The 24,549-nt window shown below is 37.8% G+C and overlaps 1 protein-coding gene across 1 annotated transcript in view; it reads left to right on the plus strand.

Annotated features, from left to right (window-relative positions):
- LAMA2 (laminin subunit alpha 2) overlaps positions 1 to 24,549 on the plus strand; it is a 640,343-nt gene that overhangs the window by 522,032 nt on the left and 93,762 nt on the right. Inside the window, exon 41 of the mRNA XM_017879679.1 lies at positions 21,150 to 21,252. Coding sequence (XP_017735168.1) covers positions 21,150 to 21,252 — 103 coding nt within the window. The remainder of the gene's footprint in view (positions 1 to 21,149; positions 21,253 to 24,549) is intronic.

Raw genomic sequence — 24,549 nt, forward strand, 5'->3', positions numbered from 1 at the left:
AAAAAAAAAAAAAAAAAAAATCAGAATTAAATATTATTTTAAGAACTTAGACATCATGAAATAACAAATACTATTTTTCTATTGATGTTGGGTGAGGAAAGTACTATAAAGCATTTGTTTTCCTACATATAATCTCCAAGAAAATATCTCATTTTGTACTTTTCTAGAGGGTGCAAGGAAAAGGAGAAAGGAGATACGTCACTCATAAAATGGAATCAAAATGGAATATGGACATCCAGTAATTTTTTCTAATCTTAGTGGCTTTGATCCTATAAGACTCTAAAATAACAGAGAATTAGATGTTTTTAAAACATCTCCAGGTCATAGATAAACTCAAAGCCTACATTATCTACCAGATCAGATTTTCAAAATTGATGAATGTATTAGGGTTCTCTAGAAGGACAGAATTAATAGGATAGATGTGTATATAGAGGGGAGTTTATTAAGGAATATTGACTCACACCATCACAAGATGAAGTCCCACAATAGGCCGTCTGCAAGCTAAGGAGCAGGGAAGCCAGTCCGAGTCCCAAAACCTCAAAAGTAGGGAAGCTGACAGTGCAGCCTTCAGTCTGTGGCTGAAGGCCTGAGAGCCCCTGGCAAACCACTGGTGTAAGTCCAGGAGTCCAAAAGCTGAAGAACTTGGAGTGCGATGTTTGAGGGCAGGAAGCACCCAGCACGGGCGAAAGATGAAGGCTGGAAGAGTCAGAAGATCTGCTCTTTCCACTTTCTCCTGCCTGCTTTTATTCTAACCATACTGGCAGCTGATTAGATGGTGCCCACCCACATTGAGGGTGGGTCTGCCTTTTCCAGTCCAGTAACTCAAATTTTAATCTCCTTTGGCAACACTCTCACAGAGACACCCAGGAACAATACTTTACATCCTTCAATCCAATCAAGCTGATACTCAATATTAATCATCACAAGTCTACCCCTTGTCAACTTGAAACCATACACATCTCCTGAAATCATACATAATCTCCAAATAAAGAAAATAAAAATTATACCTAACAGAATACAGCTATCCCTTGTACAATCGGATGCACAATAATCCTTAACCTAAATGCTATTACATAAAGTTAACAACACTTAAATGCTGATATGAAGTCAATAAATTTTATGTCACGTGATAAAGGAAAAAGAAAGCAAATGAAGATATTTTCCTAGTACAAGTGCATACATGCACAAATATATTCTTAGCAGAATAAAGAGGAAAGATTCATGACAATTACAGTCTTCATTTCTGCTACTGGCCATGTGGTCACAGCTGGTATTGATGACTACCTTCTTCTACTACCCATTATGTATTCCCTTTGCCTTCTGCAAGCACTCAGCGGGTCATGGTTTTTTTACCTGGTTGGGTGACCCAAACCTTTATTCTGGAAGGGTCTGTGCCATTTGTAGTCCTGTCTAGATTGGGTTGTTATAGTTTCCCGTTGACCTTAATCGCAGGGGATGGTAATATTAAGAGATGTCCTATGGGATCTCTTGTATTCCACGCATGCTCTTCCTTACCTCCATTGTGGAATAGTAGACTGATTCCACCTTGATATTCTGGGTCAATTGCCAACCAACACTGTAACTCCCTTCTGAGCCTGTTGACATGGAGATAGGAAGGTCCCAATTGGCCAAGTGGCAATCTTAACTTCTAGTTTAATGGAATCATTGTCGTATCTCCTGGTGACAGCATTCTTCCCTCTGGAACTAAGATGTCTAGGCCAGCAGAACATAATGTTGTGGGAACAGGAAGCAAAAATTTTGTTAGTGGGTCACTTGGGGTGATGGTGAGTGGTGCCACTTCCACTTCCACGCCTTCATTCCAGGACCCGTGAAACCTGGCTGTGGAAGAAACAGTACCGTATTTTGGACACTGATTCAAGGTCTACACAGCCTTCTGCAGAACTTTACCCCAATCCAGCAAGGTATTGTCACCTAGTTGGCATTGTAATTATGACTTCAAAAGGCCATTCCACCATTCTGTCAATACAGCTGCTTCAGGAAGATGGGAAACATGGTAAGACCAGTGAATTCCATGAGCGTGAGCCCAATGCTGCACTTCTTTAGCTGTAAAGTGAGTGCCTTGGTTAGAGGCAATGCTGTGTGGAATACCGTTACAGTGGATAAGGCATTCTGTGAGTTCATGGATGGTATTCTTGGCAGAAACATTGGGTGTAGGATGGGCAAACCCATGTCCAGAATAAGTGTCTGTTCCAGTGAGGACAAACCTCTGCCTTTCCATGATGGAAGAGGTCTGATATAATCAACCTGCCACCAAGTAGCTGGCTGATCACCCTGAGGAGTGATGCCAGATGGAGGGCTCAGTGTTGGTCTCTGCTGCTGGCAAATTGAACACTCAGCTTTGGCTACAGCCAGGTCAGTCCATGTTGCTGAGCCTATGCATAACCTCCATTCCTGCCACCATAGCCACTTTGTTCATGAGCCCATTGAGCGATGACAGGGTGGCTGGGGAAAGAGGCTGAGTGGTGTCCACAGAAAGAGTCATCCTACCCACTTGATTATTAAAATCCTCCTCAGCTGAGGTCACCCGTTGGTGAGCACTCACATAGGATACAAATATCTTCACAGTTTTTGACCACTCAGAGAGGTCCATCCACATACCTCTTCCCCAGATTTCTTTGCCACCAATGTTCTAATCATGCTTCTTCCAAGTCCCTGACCATCCAGCCAAACCGTTGGCTACAGCACACAAAATAGTATATAATTACACATCTTGCCATTTCTCCTTGCAAGCAAAGTGCACAACCAGATGCACTACTCAAAGTTCTGCTCACTGGAAATGCTTCCCTTTGCCACTATCCTTCGGGGATGTCCTAGAAAGGGGCTGTAGTGCTGCAGCTGTCCACTTTTGGGTGCTACCTGCATATCTTGCAGAATCATCTGTGAACCAGGCCCCAGTCTTCTCTTCCTCTGTCAACTGATCATGGGGAACTCCCCATGAGGCCATCATTGCAGGCTTGGGGAGAGAAGGCAGGGTGGCCGGAGGGGAGGCCATAGGCATATGAGTCACTTCCTCACGCAACTTACTTGTGCCTTTAAGACCTGCTTGAGCCTGATCATGTATATACCACTTACATTTGACAATGGAGGGCTGCTGTGTATGCCCAACTTTATGGCTAGATGAGTCAGAAAGCACCCAGTTCATGAAAGGCAGTTTAGGTTGCAGGGTGACTTGATGATCTACAGTCAAACGTTCAGTTTCTGCCAAAGCCCAGGAACAGGCCAAGAGCTGTCTCTCAAATGGAGAGTAGTTATCTGCAGAGGATAGCAGGGCCTTGCTCCAAAATCCTAGAGACCTCCACTGTGATTCACCTATGGGAACCTGCCAAAGGCTTCAAACAGCATCCCACTCTGCCCTGACACCTCAAACACCATTAGATCTGCTGGGTCATATGGCCCAAGCGGCAGAGCAGTTGGCACAGCAGCCTGGACCTGTTGCAGAGCCCACTCAAAATTGGCAGCCTTTCAGGTCACTCAATAAGTGGGCCATTGTAACACACTCAGGAACAATGCTTTGCATCCTTCAATCCAATCAAGTTGACTCTTAATATTAATCCTCACAGTGAATGAATAGATTTTCTATGATGTTGGCTCCTTGGAATGACCACCAGAGGCAATAAGCCCACTCTCAGTGGTACTAGGAAACGAGGTCCTCCTGTGCCCATTTCCACTGGAAATGTGTTAGATGCTATGCTTTTCAATCAGGTGTATCCAAACAACAAACAAACAAATAAAATAAGATTAATGTAGAATGAATTCCATAGTTCAGATTCTTAAAGATGGTGGAAAATTATCACATAATCGCCACTTGTTTTGAAACATTATCTTCTTTCCTTCCTTTCCTCCCTCTCTCCAAGTCAATGGAATGTCCTAGTTTAACTTTGATGTGGAAAATTTAGGCAGTCCTCAACCTCTCTAGGTATACTGAATTCAAAAAAAAAAAAAAAAAAAGAACGACATTTTTACTTCCCATGGCAAGTGGAGTTCCCCACTTTCTTCTGATCCTCTTCTTCACCTCGCAATCACTGTCATTTTGTAAAATTTCTCTCTGTCTCTGTCTCTCTTACACACACATACACTCACAATGTTCCTTAATATCTTCTAATCCTGAATTTCCTTTCTCAATTTGTTTAGTTATATCTTCATTAGAAATTGGGAAAAGTTTGTGCTGGTTGTATTAGGGTTCTCCAAATAAACAGAACTATTAGGAGATGGGTAAATAGATACATGGATTGATAAGTGACAGACAGATGAATGGATGGATAGGTAGATAATAGGTTGCTAGATGATAGAGAGACATAGATAGATAGATAGATAGATAGATAGATAGATAGATAATAGATAGATTAGATGATAGACGGAAAGAAGAGATTCATTATGAAGAATTGGCTTACATGATTGTGGAGGCTGCAAAGTCCCAGCTGTGAGCTGCAGACCCAGGATATAGTTCACTTCGAGTCCAAAGGCCAGAGAGCCAAGAGAGTTGATGGTATAAACCACAGTTCAAGAACTAGAGAGAAAATGAGATGAGATGTCCCAGCTCAATCTATAAGGCAGAAGAAAAGGGAAGGAATTCCTCCTTTCTTTGCTTTTTGTTCTATTCAGGCCCTCAAGAGATTGGGTGATGCACGACCACCATATTGAGGAGGGCAATCTCTTTTACTCTCATCCAGAAACACCCTCACAGACACACCCAGAAATAATGTTTAATCTAGGTGCCCGTAGCCAGTCAAGGTGTAAACATACAGTTTACAATCACACTGGCCTTCAACTCCAGCGCGCAATGTGGTCTTCCTCTTTATTCTCCAAATTCAAGTTCTCTCACTTACTACAATTATCCATATTTCTTGGGAACCATCATTCTAAAAAACGTTGACCAGGCCTTTTGTAGGCATTTCTAGGAAAAATAATATAAAATACGGAAGAAAGTGAGGGGAGTTTAGATATAATGCATTTTTTTCATAGAAAAACGATAGTGGGAAGGTTAGTAAAGAACTGTGCTGTGTAAGCAAGATGTAAGCTTTAGACAAAGTGAAGAAAAGGGGAGAAGCCTAGACAAAATGATACCATACAGAAAGAGAATATTCTTAAATATATGAACTTCTCTTATAGCAAATTTCCCAGTGTTCATTCCTAATACAAGGAGAGTAAGAACTCCACAGAAACCTCAAAAGAGCTTTTCTTGCAATGGGGTTAGGTGTCTAAGGAATAAACAGGACTTTTGAAACTTTACTCTTAAGTGACAGATCAGTGAGGAGGAAAGACACTGATAAGAAGCACTGAGATACTACAAATACACTTCATTTGCTATAAATACACTTCATTCACTGAACTATAATAAAATTCACTTTTATTATATGTGAACAAAATATAAAGAACTTGGATATTAAAGGGGCAAAAGTGAACAAAAAGATAGAAACTGTGTACAAATCTAAGTAAGCATTGTGAAAAGCATAATGATAATAATTATTAAACATGTGGAATTAAAAACAAAGTGGAACTAAAACACAAGAGACTAATGACATGGAAAATGGGGCAGGTAGTCATTATTTAATAAAAGTTTTTAAGATTCTTGAATTCTGGGGAGGAAAGTAAAAGCTAATTAACTTTCGTTTTACTAAGAATATGTATTAAACATTGAAGAAAATTATAGAAAAATAAAATTGACAGTATTTGAGTTCTCCAGAGAAACAGAACAAATTGGAAGTGTACACACACACACACACACACACACACACATATATATATATGTTTTAAACAATTGGCTCATGAGACTGTGGGGTCTGGCTACAGGGAATAGTGAATATTACCGTCTTGAATCCAAAGGCAGTTTGGAGGCAGAATGTCTTCTTCTTCAGGGGACCTCAGTAATTCCTCTTAAGGCCTCCAACTGTTGGATGAGGCTCCCCAACATCATGGAGGGTGACCTGCTTTGCTCAAAGTCTACTGACTGAAAGGTTAATCGCATCTAAAAAATACATTCACAGCAACATCTAGACTGCTGTTTTACCAAAAACCGGGTATGATAGCCTAGCCAAGTGGATATAAATTAATAATCACAAACAGCTAAACATTCCAAACAAGCAGACAGAGAGAGAAAAATAAAGAAGTGTGAAGGGGAGGAGAATTTTCAATCAGTTCTGTAAAAGGCAAAAAAAATAGACAAACAGAAACAAATCGTAAATATAAAACATAATGGAATTAAATCCAAATACAACCATCAGGGTAATTATCACCAGCTACCTCAAGAAATAACCCCTGAAATCTCACATGATGGACATAATTCAAGTTTATGTCTCACATCACAACCCAATGTGAGTTATACCACCGTTTACATCTTATAGTGACACCATACCATGTAGCCTCCAAGGCAGGGAAGAGAAAAAAAGGAAGAGACATGCAAGCCCCTACCATATTGGCTCATGTGGCCTTGACCACGTCTGGTCTAAGTCGTTGACCAGAAGTAGCCATGTACCCCAAGCTAACTGTAAGGGAGGCCTGGAAAAGTAGGAGGCACATAGGATGTTTGATGAGCACTAACTATCTCTGCTTCAAGTTGTCTTCATAACAAATGCAAACATTAAAATTGACAGGTAACAGTGATTTTCATATTGGATTAAAATGTCTGAAACAAAGGCATTCGTCTATATATGACTTACACAAATACCGCAAATCTTAGGGGAACAGAAAGACTGAAAACAAGAGATAAGATACACTATGGAAACTCTAACCAGAAGAAAGCTGGTATGCTACTATTAATAGCAATCAAGAATACTTTAATTTTTTAAAAGAGTTATTAGGGATTAAGAAAGTATCATGATAGAATAAAAGGAAGAAGGAAGACTAAAAAATTACTAGCCTGCAAGGTCATAATAACAAAGCCTATGGATAATTAAAGATAAATATATCAGAATAAGAACGTTTTCATATGTATAATAGGGAGTGATTTTACCATATCTCTCTTAAAAATTGATAGGTCAAGCAAAGAGACACAGATATTAAAAGTACCTTAAACAAGATGACTTAATGGCCTTATAGAACTCTATATCAACTAGATCATTAATTCTACATGCCCCATTATATGAAGTAACTCATGAAAAAACCAAAGGACCACAACCTAGATCACAAAGCAAGTATCAGCAAATCCTAATGATCCAATAGCATCTAGACTACATTCTCTTATCATAATGCAATACAATTAGAAATTGGTGTAAAACAATTGACAAAAAAGTTTTAAAATAAAAAACACTTCAAAGTAATCCATGGTTTGAGGAAAAACAGTTTAAATTTACAAAGTATTTAATAACAGAATGGAAATAAAACTTCACCTCAAAATTTGTGTGTGCAAATAAAGTGCTACCAACAGGAAAATGTAGTTTGGAATGCAGATATCAGGAAAGGATAAGAACTGATACTAATTATCTAAGGTTTCTGCTCAAGGTGTTTTAAAAACTGCACAGAAAGAAATAAAAATAAAAGCAGAAATTAATGACCTAAGGAAAAGCATTAGACAGGGTTGACAGAAAGCTGATTCCTAGAATAAACTAGCAAATAAACAGAAGACAAGAACAATTAAGCAAACAAAGAGAGACAACACAAATGAATAGGATCAAGAATGAAAAGGGGATCATAACTGTAGATGCAGTATAGATTGAAAAATAAAAATTGATACGTTGGAGTATATGAGCAACTTTATTCAAACACATTTGAATACTTAGGTGAAGTAAACAACAAGATTAGAGCAAAATTTACTCAAAAAGAAATAGTACACCTGAGAACTATAACCATTAAATAAACTGAATCAGTAGTTAATACAGCAAAATAACAATGTGTTCAAAAATATCAAGGACCCATTATGCAATTTGTTCCAAAGAATAAAAAAAGAAGAAAAATTTCCTCAGCTTATTTTATGAGGTTGATACAATCTTGATGGCAAACCCTACAGAGGACAGTACTACAAAGAAAACTATAGGCCAGTTATTTAACTAGAAAGAGAAGCTATAAATGAAACATTATAAAACTCAATTCAAATGTACATATTTTAAAGATCTGTAAATATACAGTAAAACATTAACATTTGCCAGATATGGATGATGGGAACAGAGGTGTCTGTATTAATTTCTAATCATATCTAATCATATGAAATCATATTAATTTCATATCATATCTAATCTAATCATATCTAATCATTTAATTAAAATCATAAATATTTTAATTAAAGTGAACCTAAGAGGAGATAGAACATCAGTCCTGCAATAAAATCTGTTCTAAAATAATAAAGAAAATAGGTCTAAAATGAGTCTGGAAATGAAACAACAACCCTCATCCTTTACACCAACAAGAGGTTCTGAATTTCTTTCTTTTTCTAAATTCATGATGCATGCCTGTTTTCATTTCTTTTAAATGATCAGAGGCTGATCATTGCAAGCAACAATCCCCTGACCTAACTTTTCTCTCAACTAAGCTCGCAGCTCCAGGATCAACCATTCTAAATCTTTCAAATAGTTCTTCTTTTACTACCTCTCTTAGTAATATTATTGTGCTATCATGTATTTAATTAAGTGGGGCATTATCTGTTTAATTACTGCTATGATGAGAGAGATGTAGTTCACTCAGAGAATATCACATCACATTTTCCCACCCATCAATTTTCCAATATAGGTACATTACTATGTTTAGATTCTTCATTTTTTAACCTAATATACTGAGAGCGTTATTTCCTGTGTAAATGATAGACTCTGTGCTCTTTAAGATGAAGCTATTTATGTCCTCATTCTTCCCTTTAGCTTCATTTTTTCCTCCTCCTCTCAGCTTCTACCTCTTTAACTTTGATATTGTGATAGTCTTTACATTTTATCTATGTCCATAATTGTTCCATAGCAGAATACAGAAGTCCCTTCTCTGAAGCCATTTGATGCCTTAAAGGACTCCCTTTGATTTTTTGTCAGTGGGGCATTTGATGCTTTATTGCCAGTTGCTCTGTGCAGGAGAGAAGGGGTATTCTGTTCCATAAAATAACTTGCAGTGAATTATTCCTTTTTATTCTCACAACTGACTCTCATTCTCTACCTTACCTGTTCTTTTGAAGGCCTGGCCTTCTCCCAGTTTTTTCTACCTCCTTGCTGGCATTTACCCTATAATGCAAGTTGTGGGTACAATAACTGAAAAAGACTGAGGAGCAGAAACTATCTAAATAAACCATGGTGGCTGAGTGCAGTGACTCATGCCGGTAATCCCAGCAGTTTGGGAGGCTGAGGTGGGAAGATTGCTTGAGCCCAGGAGTTTGAGACCAGCCTGGACAACATGGCAAAACCCTATCTCTACTAAAAATACAAAAATTAGCCAGGCATGGTGGCACATGCCTGTAATCTGAGCTACTCAGGAGGCTGAGGTGGGAGGACCCTGAGCCTGCGAGGTCAAGGCTGCAGTGAGCCAAGATCATGCCATTGCACTACAGCTTGCATGACAGAGCAAGACCTTGTCTCACACAAAAAGAAAATAAAAGGCCCATGGTGGTGTGGCTAGGAAAGAGTGCCAACCCTGCCCGAAGGGAAGGTTTCTTTGCTGAAATTATACACTTTCTTTGATCAACTTCTCTTTACTCCATCATAGTTTTATTCCCCACCAATCTCCCCCACACAGTCACTCTATTTTACTTAGTCTCTTGGTAGTATTCTCAGAATTCAAATTTTAAATTAATTTATCTATACTTCTGAGGAGCTGTTTGTTTTCCTACTGTATATTTTGCTTTCTCCATGGGAAAGATATGCTTGGGAACCTCATGCAGTCTTGGCGGGAGTTATGTAGCCACTGGGCTAGATATGTCAGAACACACAGCATAGTGAGCCATTTCCTGGCCAGTTCCATCGCCCAAAGCCATACCCTTTGGGCACTACACAGACTGCACAGCCCCAGCATGTGGGGGCTTGTATATGGGAAGTTCTGACGTCACAGGATCCTTGGGGTGTTGCTTCACCAGCTAGAAACCTCTGTGGCCGGTAGCACCTTTGCCTGAGTTTTGCTCAGGTCCACTGGGCTCATTCCGCCCACTCAGCCTGGCAGGCTACACTTGGCTCACACTACCACTACTGGGCTGGATCCCACACCTGCCAAGGGTGATTCGGGGCAGAGTGGCGAGGGGTATGTGAGTGAGCATGGGGTCCAGCCACTGTGCACAGCTAAGTGTGCCAGCTGCAATGGACTCGGCAGCTCCAGGTCCTTGCTCCGTGTGAGGCTGTGGCTGAACCAGACATACTACAAGTGGTTTCCACCACTGGCACCAGGGAATGCAGTGGCACCCAGGAACTTGGAGATGCCAGGAACCACAGAGTCTGAAAGAGGGTCTCACAGCCCTGACTCAGGGAGCCCTTAGGTCTCAGCTCACCAAAAGGCTGCAGTTCTTCTCTCCTGCTCATTGCTGTCAACATGGTGAGCTGGGGAAGGGGGTGTGTTTCAGCCCTGGTTGTGTTACAGCTCTTTTCATTTACACCATTTGGGGGGTCCCGAGTTCTTGTCCCACATCCAGGAAGAATGAGGTTTGCAGACAACTGGAGGGTGAACAAGGTAAAGAGGTGCTTTACTGAGTGACAGTGCAACTCTTAGGAGGCCCGAAATGGGTAGCTCCTTTCCACAGGCAGGTAATCCCAGCATCCGTGCAGCACCCTCAACAGAGGGGAGACACACAGTGGGTAGCTCCTATCCACAGGTAGCATCCTGTTGTCTGCCCATGTCTGGCTGAGTCCAGGGTTTTTTATGGGCTTCAGAGGGGAGGAAGTGTATGCTGATTGGTCCATGGGTGGCCACGAGCTGGCCCAAGAAAGCACCATAAGTTCTCACTCCAGTTTGTGAAACTGACAGTCCAGCCCCCTTCCTTCAGGCAGTCCCTGGCTTGAAGGTGGGGCTTCACCGAAGGCCCACCCCTTTCCACCCAGGAGCCTGTCTACCTCCTGCCACCACCAGCCTACCATCCACAGCGCCCACTGGCACCCAGGCTGTTCATGCCGAGGGTCACCTTCAGGCCTGTGCAGAGCCACCCTCGGCTCCCTCTTGGCCTCCTTCCTGTGCTCCTTGGCATCCAAAATCCAGAAGGGGCCAAGGTAGCAGGGGGCTAGAGTGTCAATGCTGCCCTGAGCATATGCACACCTGGCTGGGTTGCAAAAGCCTCAACTTAGCTCCGAAATCAGCATGGGGGCTGGGAACAGGGAGAGGCCAGGCAGAAGGAGCAGGCACTTCTGAGCCTGTAGTGGAAGAGAGGTGGTCCGAGAGCACAGGGATGCCTGGGTCCACAGCTGGCTAGATGGCTGCAGCTGCACCCAGGAGGGCAGGGCTCTCCCACCTTCAACTCGGAAGGGGACATAGCTCCCACCTGTTCCTGGCTCCCACCACCTCTGTGGAGCACAAAGCCAGACAGGCTGACACTGCTATTACTGAGACCCTTTTGCTCTCAGAAGAGTTTTCATGGCCAGCTGCCTCTGTTTTCACTGCTTGGTGACTGCGGTGTTCTGTTTTGTTCCTATTTCCTTTTCTCAGAAAAGAAAGTTTTTAGAATTAAAATTTCAGCTGACAATAGATCCCCTCTCCCCAGGGAGCAGAAATATGGATATCCCTAAAGGTCTTGAGTGTTTCAGTCTTTCACTATTTTACACTCAATATTCCATGATTTTTATCTAGATATGTCTGGTGGACAATAGGTGATCGCCAAATATAGGTTGTCCCTCCCATCTCCAAATTCTGATGCTAGAAATCGGGAATGGCTATGATAGTCCAGATTTTCAGAATTAATAAGATATTTATATTGCCCTAAGAGATATGGAAGTTGAACAAAATAAAAAAATTCAAAGTAAAAGTAAATAAAATTACTTTCTTTTCCTGTTTAGTTTGAGGTCATGTGTAAATATCAGTGAATGTGATGTCATAGAGGATTTTTTTTTTTATCAGAATTAGGTTCGAGTTGTATTATGGAAACTTCTAATCAAATTGAGGGAAGATGCTAGCAGGTCAGAATTTGGGAATTAGATGATCTGGTTCCAAATTCAATACATATTGTCTATGTAATTAGCTGTGTCACCTAATGTATTAATAATACCTTTTCAAGAAACATTGTGCCATCTGTTCTGATTCCTCAATTGCCTTAATTCTTATAATAAATATAGCTTCCAAAGTTTAGAACTTAATTTTCAGAATTTATTTTAATTGACAGATAAAGGTTGTATATATTTATCATGTACAAAATAATGCTTTGAAATAAATATACATTGTGGAATGGCTAAATCGAGCTATTTAAAATATGCACTACTTCACATACTGATCATTTTCTGTGTTGAGAACACTTCAAATCTACTCTCTTAGCAAAGCCACACTGGCTTTTGTGATTTTTGTTTGTTTGTTTGTATATGATACTCTCATTTGGGTCAATAATTTTTTTTTAAAGTCTATTGGAAGCAGAGAAGTAAACTTTTTGACCCAAACTTAGATGTATTTAAAAGTTCAAGGCATAAAATGATGTCTCGGGGTTTGTGTCATCAGTCAGAAACACAGAAAATCTTTTGAACAATGCCACAATGCAATCTAAGATTGATCTAACTTACTTCAAGAAAACAATGCTCTTGGTGCCATCCTACCTGCTCTTTATAATTTCTACCCATGAGTAGAATAATCAACAGGTGAGATTGCTATGTTGTATTTGATTCTGTACATTAACTGGAGGGAAAACTCGAAGCCCTCTAAAAATGATATCTAACTTAATAGACATCTCTCCATTACCTTTACTCAAAACTAAGACTCTTTGTGGTATCTGCCCACCCCACCTCTAGTAGCCAGCTGCTAGTCCAGTGTCTGTCTCATTGAAGCAGTCTAGTGGTACACATAGGTGCTGAGCAATTATGGCTATCACGCTGTAATTGGGGAAAACCATTCTTACTTAGCTTTATGGTTTTGAGTGCTCCGTTGATTGTCTTTCTCGGTGTTCTCATCAAGCTAAAAATCCACACTCGCAAATTTTAAATTATCATGAGCATTTTGGGGGATTTCCTATTTCATCTCTGAGTCTCCTTTGCATGCTCAGTTGCTTTCAATCTTGACAGAGACTCTTCTGAGCCATCTACCACTCTTAGGATATGCTATGCAATGCCAGGGACCTACAGCCTTTTAACAGGTTTTTGACCAAGGCCATCTCTTTGGAGTGGTTCTTGACTCATTTTTTACTCATTATTTAATTTTAATAACCTTTAGTACTTAAAAATATACAGTACTGTATAAAGCACCTTAAAAATGGATGCATAGTGATTTTCTTATTTTAAAATTGTGTATGATTTTTTAAATTATTACAAAAGCAGCTTATGTTTATTATAGAGAATAGGAAATTCAGAAAAGCAAGAAGGAGAAATTATAAAATGTGCATACGAATAGTTACTTTTATAATATCATTGTATATCTACTCATATCTTTACCCATGCAAATAGTTTTTGTACAAATGGGTGACGTTTATGTAACTGTTTCATAACTTACTATAGCAATTAACATCACACACATTTTAAAAAATATTCTCAAAATATATTTTAAAATGTATATTGAACTAGATTCCACTATTCATTCTGAGAATTTACATTATTATAGTAAGAACATTATCCTTGATTTTGATTCATAGTCTAACATACCAAACTCTCAATTTCTTCTGTTACACACTTTACATAAACATAATGCAGCCAATCACCAACCCTTATATATATCTCTGCACATTTTGAACAGTTTTCTTTATTGAAAATATTTTTAATTTAAAATCATCTAAGTTTTATATTATCTTGGCACATTAACCCCTGTGGAAATGTGTAAGACTTCTCTTCTAAAATAAATTATTTCATAAAGAGAGAGTAACAGAGTAAGTCATAAGCCATGCTGATGAACTTTTAGTTACTACTGTCTTTAAAAAATAAAAACAAAAACGGAAAATAAATATTTCACATCTTCTTTTAGAGCCAACTCTTTCAATGAATTCAAAAAATTCATCTCTAATAAAAAAGTAATTTGAGGAACATTTAGGAAAAAGGCATAATATATAAAGCAACGTAAACAATAACTTTTAAACTTGCTTGTTTAGAAAATCACCGGGGTACAGGTTAGTCAGCCTGATAAACTCTAACTTGCCTTCAGGTCTCATCATCATACCTCCCTCCTCCAACAGAGCCTCCTCTGACAGCCAAACATCTAGGCATTTCTGTGCTCCATTATGGTAATGATAGTCTTTTTTTATAAGCGATTATATTTGTTTGTCTTTCGCCTTCCCTGCACTCCAGTTCCATTAGGGAAGGCATAGTCTTTCCATTTTGAATATTTGGTGCTTGAGACAACTAAAAAGTTTTGTTGGGTAAATAAATCAATTCACTTATCTATTAATCAATGGCAGTATGCTTTAGTGAGAGTAATTATGAATATTTAATAAATAGTAGGAAGAGGAAAACAACATATATTAAAATTAATTAAATGCCAAGCCATCTGTTGAATCCTAATAGACTTTATAATTTCATTTTTTTCTACTATAATGACGTTTTAAATTATCTCACATTTTCATAAACAATTATTAACTAATAAAACATACAACAACTTACATGAAAATAGACTCTTTTGCATGATATAGTTGAAATTTTTATATAACTTATATATCCATATGTATGAATATATATATGTATACAGACACAGAGAAAACCAAGAATTTATTGTTTAAAAAAAAAACTCTAAAAAGCAAGAAACAAAATACCTTTCAACTCAAAGAATCTCATTTATATTTCACATATGCTGTAGACACAGCTCAGGAACTCAGATGTGATGCTTATGCATATGTATAAAGTGTAATTAGCTTAGAAAATGCTGCTTCATCACCTGTCCTGATATTGTTGATGTGCTTCAATAACTTACCAGGCAATGCTGGAAAAGGTTCTCTCCAAATTCCAGTGAGTTGAAACGGTGCTTTTCACCCATAACATGTTAGTGTTTTCCATTTCCTTATCGTATGAAAAGTCTGTCCTTTAAACCCGGATTGCTGGCAGACTGCTTGTAACTGACAGTTGTACGCCATAAGCTCTTCACTTTAATGTTTTAGAGAGCTTCTTGAAACATTGAGGCATGTCTTTTCCTCCAAATCTCTTGATTTTAACCTCTCAATTCCACGGTGCTTGGATGAGGTGACTACTCTCTTTTCTCTGGCCTATTCTATTACAATAACCAATTGATGGTTCCTTTTTTCCCACACAGCTGCCCAATACATCTTCCTAGACTACAGCTCTGATCACACTCGCCTACTCAGAAACTTTCAATGCCTCCAAATTGCTCATTGCTCAGTTTCCTTAATCGCACCTTCAAACCTTCCAGAAATTGACTCTGACCTAATAGCCTTACTTCTCCACATTGCCTTTGACGAACCCTACAATCTTAGGGAGCTAAAATACTCACTCTCACATCCACACATCAAAAGTCCCTGCCTGCCTCCCTGCCTTTCCTTATACTGTTTCTACTATATCTTCTGCATTCCGGTATATACCACCTGTCTTCTTTGATCTGAGCAAGGAGTTGTTGACTAAGGATCCAGGAAGAAATCACTGACTTCCTAAAAAGCAGGAAAGAAAAAATTACCTGGAAGCAAAGAGCAGGTGATATTCAGAAATGCAAGAAGATAGAAAATTAGCAACACGGAGGTCTGTATCAGTAGACAGCCTTCAGTCAGGGCCGCCATGTTCCTGGATGAAGGTGCAAGAGTCAGTGGAAAATCAATACGTTGATAATCATCCAGCCAGACTAATCAGAAAAAAATAAGAAAAGTCAACAACTACCAATATCAGGAATACAAGAGATGAAATCACTACAACTTCTGCAGACACTAAAGGATGTTAAGAGGATATTGTGAACAATTTTATGGCAATAATTCAACAATTTGGATAAAAAGGGCAAATTCTTTGAAAATCACAAACTACCAAAACTCACTCACAAATAAATCATCTGAATAGTTCCATATTCATTAAAGAATTTAATTTGTAGTTGAAAACCTTCACACACACAAATTCAGTTCCAGATGACTTTACTTGTGAATTCCACCAAACATTTAATGAAGAAATAATAAACTCGTTCAGAAAATTGAAGACGAGAAAATACATCCAACCTCATTCCACGAGGCCGGTATTACTCTGATACCAATGTCAGACAAAGATAGTTTTTTTAAAAAGAAAATTATATTATATAACAATATCCTTCGATGAACATAGATGCAAAAGTTCATGGCAAAGTTATAGTAAATCAAATCTAATGATTTATTCAAAGGATTATACATTATCACTAAATGAGATTAATCCCAGGATGTAAGATTGGTTTAATATTTGAAATTAGTCAGTGTAATTTACCATATAGCAAACTAAAAAGCAAACTGTATAATCACCTCAATTGATAGAGTAAAGACATTTGACAAAATGCAGCATCTATTTTTTTAAAAAACAGCCTACTAAGAGTAGGGGAACTTCGCTACCTGATCACTATAAAAATTTATTTTTTAAAAAAACCTAACAGCTAAAATCACACTTAGTAAAAAATTGAGATTAGGAACAAGGCAAGGATATCTGCTTCCATCACTTCCGTTTAACATTGTACTAGAGATGCTGGCCAGTACAATGGGCAAGAAAAAGGAAATAAATGGCATCCAGATTGAAAAATAAGTACAATTGTTTTTATTCACAGATACTCTAGAAGTCTAAGCATAGAATCCTGGTGGTTCATGCCTGTAACCCTAGCTCTTTAGGAGGCTGAGGCACGTGGATCGCTTGAGGCCAAGAGTTTGAGACTACCTGGGCAACACAGCAAGACCCCACCTCTACAACCTAAAAAAGTTTAAAAAGCATAAAATAAAATGCTATCTATTTTAAAAAGTTACTAGAACTAATAAGTGAGCTTACCAATGTTATAAGGTACAACATCTATATATGAAAATCAATAATTTTGAAGACTGGCAAAGATACGTTGGAAGTTGAAATTAAAAGGATACAGTTTACAATAGCCTTAAAAATGTGAAAGACCCCCTACACTGAATACTCTGGAGATAAATTACAGAAAACCTAAATAAATCAAGAGAGATACCATGTTCATAGACCAGAAAATTCAATATTCCTATAATCCTAGTTTTATACATATTGACCTACACATTCAATGCAATCCCAGTAAAAATCCTAGCGGGCTTTTTCCTAAAAATTGACAGGTATATTTCAGAATTCATATGGAACTGGAAAGGAGAAAAATGTTGGAAAGGTTATACTACCTGACTTCAATACTTACTACCAAGCTATGGTAATCAGAAAGTGAGATGTTGGTATCAATATTGACAAATAGATTATTAGAACAGATTAAAGAGTCCAGATATAGATGTGTGGTCAAATGATTTATGACATAAATACAAAAGCAATGCGAGGTACATTTATCAAATTCTATTAGAGGAATTGAATATCCATGAACAACAACAAAAAAATGGACTTCAGTCTGTATCTTGCAACTATTCCAAAATTAACTCAAAAGAGATGCTAGACCTAACTGTAAAACATAAAAATACAAAACATCTACAAATATGTAAGAGAAATCTTTGTGATCTTGGGTAAAGCAAAGGTTCTTAGATACAACACCAAAAGCATATCCTCAAAGGGAAAAAAAAATTAACAACTTAAACTTCATCAAAATTGAGAACTTCTTCCCTTCCAAAAAAAAAAAGTACTTTTAAGAAAATGAAAAGATAACTATAAACTAGTAGCATATTTCCAAATTACATATCTGATAAAGGACTCACATCCAGATTATTCACACATATCATTCAAAACTCAAAAATAAGAGCAAATAGCCCAAGAAAATTTGAACAAAAGATTTAAACAGATACATCACCAAAGAAGGTAGAAAATAAGCATGTGAAAAGATGCTCAATGTTATTAGTCATAAGGAAAACACAAAGCAAAACCAAAATGACCAATTAGAATGTCTAAAATTTTAAAAGACAGGTTTTACCAAGTATCAACAAAGATGTAGGCAAATGCAACTCTCATACACTGGTGGTGGGAATATAAATAGTTCAGATACTTTAGAAAACAGGTTGATAATTTCTTAAAAACATAAACATAAATTGCCATATGATCCAGCCATTCTGCTTCTATGTATTCACTCCAAGATGAATGATGGCATATGTTCACCCAAAAATTTGTACACAGATGTGTACATATCCCTATGATGAAATATTACTTACCAATAAAAACGGTCAAATACGGATACACACACAACATGGATGAATGTTGAAACTATGTTGAGTCAAAGAAGCCAGACAAAAAGAGAGTACATCCAGAATGGTTCCATTTATATAAAATTCTATGAAATGCAAACCTACAGTGATGGAAAGCAGACCAGTATTTTTCTGGAGACAGAGAGAAGAGAAAGAAGGATAGAAGGAAGGGATTCAAAAGAAATGATGGATATATTCTCTACCATGGTTGTGTTAATGGTCTCATGGGTGTTTAAATTCAAAACTTATCCAAATGTAAATTGGTTTGCGTGGTTTGTTTATGCCAGTTTTACATCAATAAAAGTATTAAACAGTATGGTCATCTCTGGTCCTACCACAATTTCCACAGCTTAGATTTTAGCCTCTTTCACTGTCATTTGGGCCATCTTCCTCTCCTCTCTCTTACCTATTCCCTTTATTTCCTTTTTTAAATTCTTTTCAAATTTTTTTAATTTTTGAAACTTGTATTTTAGGTTCAAAGGTACATGTGCAGGTTTGTTATATAGGTAAACTCTTGTCATGGAGATTTGTTGTATAGATTTTATCACGCAGGAACTAAACCTAACCACCCAATAGTTTTTTTCTGATTCTCTCCCTCCTCCCACTAACTACCCTCAAGTAGGCCTCAGCGTATGTTGTTCTCCTCTTTGTGTCCATATGTTCTCATCATTTAGCTACCACTTATAAGTGAGAACATACTGTATTTGTTTTTCTGTTCCTGCATTAGTTTGCTAAGAATAATGGCCTCCAGTTCCATCCATGTTCCTGCAAAGGACATGATTGCATTCATTTTATGACTGCATAGTATTCCATGGTATATATGTACCACATTTTACTTATCCAATCTGCCACTGAGGCTATTCCTTTTATTTTCTTATGCTCAGCAAATCAACCTTTTCTCCCCACTGTAATCCTGTGCCTCACTTTGCACACCTGAGGTTAGTTTTAAAATTATGACTTTTAAATGCTTGTCAGATTATATTCTTACAAAAAGGTATTCACACTCCAAGGCCCTGGGGAAAGCTGTTTTCTTTTCTCTTTTTTTTTTTTCTTTTTTTTTTTTTTTGTCTAGTTTTATCTAGTACTATAAATGGCCCATATTATCCTGGTGATTCAAGACTGTATTATCATCCTTGGTTATTTTACTACAATAATGTTGGCATCTACTGAGACCTACTTTACCTCTATACATTTTATCCCTTTCCAAATTGACTCAGACTCCTGAGCTTTAAAAATTCTTCTCTCCACTTTTTAGAGTTTTCTCTTCTCTTTGCTCATTGTCAGACAGATCGTCAGCTGTCACTTCTGCTGTTTTCATGTGTTTGTTTAGAGAATCTTCACACATTCTTTCACTGTAGTTTCCTGTCTCTAAACTGTTTTGATTCAGAAAACCTATAACCAAATGTTATAGTAAAAATGATGTGTAAATTTGGAACAAATATAGAATCTGAGTGGGTAACCTGAGGCTTACTTTGTGAGTTAAAGTGCATTGCATCTGTGCCATTAATTTTGACACTCTTTTTTTTGTTTTCCAAGATAAATGACACTTATGTGATGTTACTGTATCTAATTCCCAAGAGAACTGTAGCAATGAGAATTCCTGTTTTTCCCAGTAGAAAACATCATCGGTTTTCTGGAGAATAATTTGCCAAGGTTGTCTTTTGCAAGAACTATGTTCAGTGTTCCTTTTTATTCATGTAGATGTTTCCAATATATCTTTTTGTAGATATCATAGTATTGTACAATCAATCTGTTCTATGAGCAATCGATTATTTACCTGAAAGCTCTTAGAATAATACATTAAAATAAATTTGACCACAGCCATACCAAGTTCTGTAATCTTTTCTAGTTTAATGTTCAAATAATGTGACTGATAAAAATAATGTAACGAAGGCAGTCCAGATGCCTTCGTTACATTATTTTTATCAGTCACATTATTTGAACATTATTTGAACAAGTGTTATGCCTGTGATAATCTGAGTTCAGATTTATATCTTCAACAGTAAGTATTTAGCATTCTCCAACCCTTCTTGCACTTGCCATACTTTTCTACTTTAAAATTTGCACATAAGATTCTATTTGATTTATCTCTCGGTATTTATGAATTATGTAATGATTGCTGAGAAGCAAACACTATTAAAATGGGTAACTAGACATTCAAGTTAAACATTCCTTTTCCCATATCATTCTATTAACTTTGTGTCACCTTTTTTAGTCTAAGCCTAAGCAAATATATCTTTGCTTGGAGATAATTGTGGCTCAGAGATTGTCATTTAGAAGATTGTGTTTTGCCATACTGCTTTAAGATGCATTTTTAAAAAGGAGCAGTGTTCTTTCTCATTTCAGCACTTGGGAGACACAGGAAATGCTCCCCTCACTCCACAACTAGAGTGAAATTTACTTAGGGATAAAGTCAGGGGATGTGTTTAGTTCTTAATTTGCTTGACTTCTGCAGTGCGTCGTAATACTGCTCAGTTATGTCCTTGCAACACCGCCAGTTATGCATTGAGTCACTTCTGCCTCTCTTAATTTCCATGGTGTCATGCTCTCCTAATTTCTCCTTTTCATCTCTGGAATGCCAGTCACCTTGCCAGCTCCATTTTCTCTACCTACTCTCTAAACATTGAAGTTCCTAAGAACTCTGTTCTAGATCTTCTTCTCATACCATAATAAACAGTCTCTTAACTTTAACTACCAAAAATGTGCTAATAATTTACAATTCTATATCTGCAGCCCAGAACTCTTTCCTGAAGGTAAACTCTGTGTACCAACTGCCTTCTGGATCCCTCCACTCCATTATTCTATGGTTTTAGATGTATGACATTTGTTTTTCTGTCCACAGGCAACAGGTCCTCGGGGTTTGTTAAAGGAAGATGCCAAAGGCTCTCTTCAGAAAAGCTTCAGGATTCTTAACGAAGCCAAGAAGTTAGCAAATGATGTAAAAGGTCAGTGTGGCCATAGTTTTTATTATATTCCAGTTAATTGAGTTGTTACTGGTAAGATATTCTGTCACACTACTGGAGAATATCATTTCTTTAGCATGGTTTTTGTGATGATTCTATAATCTATTTTATGCAAATAAACTTTCTCACTAGTTTTACAAAATTTTGTCTACCTATCTCACTTCAAGTAGGGTAATATTTCACAATTTTTAAGTCTCATTTCTATAGCATCATTTCACCTGTATCTAATGTATAGTAACTTTTTGTGTAACAAGTTTTTAAGAGTCTCAAACCTAAGCCAGCCATAGTGGCTTACACCTGTGATCCCAGTGCTTTGGGAGGTCAAGGCAGGAGGATCACCTGGGGCCAAGAATTTGAAATCAGTCAGGGAAGCATAGCAAGATCCCTTCTCTACATAACATTTTGTAAAATTTAACCAGGTGTAGCAGTGTGAGCACATAGACATAGCTACTTGGAAGGCTGAGACAGAAGGATCACTTTAGCCCAGGGGTTTGAAGTTACCGTGAGTTGGATCACACTACTGTACAGCAGCCTGGGTAACAGAGTAAGACCCTGTCTCTAAAAAGAAAAACAAAATTAAATACATTTTTCCTTTTTTGAGACGAAGTCTCGCTCTGTCACCCAGGCTGGAGTACAGTGGTGCAATCTTGGCTCACTGCAGCCTCCGTCTCCCAGGATCAAGTGATTCTCCTGCCTCAGCCTCCTGAGTATCTGGGATTACAGATGCGTGCCACCACACCTGGTAATCTTTGCAATTTGAGTAGAAATGGGGTTTCACCATGTTGGCCAGGCTGTTCTGGAACTCCTGACCTCAAGTGAACCTCCCACCTCAGCCTTCCAAAGTGCTGAGATTATAGGCGTGAGCCACCGTGCCCGGCCCTAAATACATTTTTCTTGTATTTTATTTCTGATTCAGGGATCAAAATGCATAAAATATCTACTGCTGTATTATGGGCTTCGTGTTAATAATACATCATTAAACATGGCTGCTCTCTATATGAGTCATTACATTTATTATTTCATGCACGTATCTCTTGTTTCTCATTTGAATTGCCACCTGTTTCTCTCTCCAGTTTCATTCCCTATCATTTTCTGTCTCATATGTGTCTCCCCAACCTTACCTAAGTATTCATAATCCCTCCCAAACATGGTACTATTCCAGGCCTTCATGTTTTCAGTATTATTTCTTCCCCTTGGAATGCCTCATCCTTCACTTCTCTTCTTTGTCTAGCCTTCAGGATTTAGTTCAAATGCCATCATTTCCAGGAAACCTAACACTTCATCTGATTTACATGCCCTGTCTCTGGTACAGTTTTCTCATAGACTTGTCAAACCACCGCAGTCATGGACTAATTAATGTTTCATCATCTTTTTAAATTTTTTAAAAAATTTTATTGATGCATAATAGGTGTATATATTTTTGGCATTCCATCTACTTGAGGAAAGACATGGGGTTTTATTAACTGTGTATTTCTAGTATGCTTAATAGTGACTAGCTCAAATGAGGAAATACTTATTTTTTACAATAAATGGTGTTGGCTTACCTTACTTATCTTCAAAAGAGAAGAGGTTTTAAAATCATTTATATTTGGCATGTTTTGGTCTCAGTAGAGGTTGATATGGAATTACAAGTTCTATCTCCATCATAAGTAAAATTTTAATAGTACAATTCTTCAGGCTGTGTATTACAGGTGAAATAAACTCCCTATATACATAATTCTGCTCAGCAGGTACCTCTTATTACAATCTGAAGAATGACTATAAAAAGCCAAAACCTGTGTTCCTATTGTACAAATGGACTCAATCCCTTGACTTTGCGGTCATTCCTTCCTATCTCATACCCTTGCCCAGGGCTGGGAATAGGAAGGATGGGAGTGAGGTGATTCATGCAAGTGCAGGAACCAATCCTGTCTTTAAGATTTTAGTAATATCAGGGCTGTGCCCTTGCCTCTATTTCCCCACAAACACTGGTATTATAAAAATGAAGACTGAGTCCACTTGTCCAACAGGAACACAGGTTTTAGCTTTCTATAGGGACTCTACAGATTGCAATAAGAGCTCTTTACTGTGCAGAATTATGTATGTAGGGAGTTTTATTTCACCTGTAGTACACAGTCCAAAGGGCTGTGCTATTAAAGTGCCTTTTATAATGGAGATCAAATTTGTTCATCATGTATCTTGTTTATTGCACCAATTTTGATTTTTTACATATTGCATTAAAATATTTTTATCTTGACTGCAGAATTTTTTAATGCACCTTTAAATTTTGCACCTGAACTGAGTGCCTTAATGACCTTGTTCTGCTTCCAACCCTGCTCTTGCCTCTATTTCCCCACTTACACTGATATTATAAAAATGAAGAAAGAATTTTATTTTAGGCATTTTTTTCCAAGAGAAAAGCAATCTAAAGACAAGTATGGTAGGAAGGGTTAGGAGACAGAAATGTTCGTTCGTTTAAATTTCTTTTTTTGTAGTTCAGGTAGTACATTATTTAAAGTAATGAAAACCCACAAACTACTCAAGTAATAATTCCTCTAGAAAACCAAGCCAAGGCTATGACGGAGATGGGAATGTTTTCGTGCTACATTATGACATTTCTCTGATTTGTGGCCAATTACAGAGGTTATAAAATGGCTGTTAATCAGGGAAATGCCATATATTACCACCAGGAACTGCTGAAATAGGCCCTACAGAGCAAAACTCTTGACAGCAGCTATTAAAATAGAGATTTAGTCATTTCTCTCTCTATGGTGCCTGGAGTTAGAAGGAATAAAAATGGTGAGGCCAGTATACCCTCCATATTTCTAATTTGTTGCTTGGTTCAATTCAGTACAGTTCAGTTAGTTCGTGAGCTTCAGTCATGAATGACATAGAACTGCTCCCTGCCATTTTTATGCTGTCCTCGCCTTGAGGGAGTCTGAACTTGCCAGGAGCAATTTGTTTTGCTTTTTAATTTTTTAATATACATCTGTTAAAAGCAAATTTGCCCTTGTGTGAATTTGAGATTTGAAGCCTGTCTACATTGCACTGATCAAATGTCTGTGGAGATAAAAAGTATTTTGTTGATAAATATGAGGCTTGGTACAAATTGATGACTAAAAGAGTGAGAAGATGAATTAGTACCACCAGGTGAATGAATACTACTTTGCAGATGGACAAGAAATTTTTTTAGGCTGGGCACAGTGACTCATGCCCTGTATGTAATTCCAGCATTTTGGGAGGCCAAAGCAGGCAGATTGTTCGAACCCCGGAGTTCAGGAACAGCCTGGGCCACATGGT

This window comes from Rhinopithecus bieti, unplaced genomic scaffold (genome assembly GCF_001698545.2).
Source record: "Rhinopithecus bieti isolate Rb0 unplaced genomic scaffold, ASM169854v2 scaffold_19, whole genome shotgun sequence".
Classification (NCBI taxonomy): domain Eukaryota; kingdom Metazoa; phylum Chordata; class Mammalia; order Primates; family Cercopithecidae; genus Rhinopithecus; species Rhinopithecus bieti.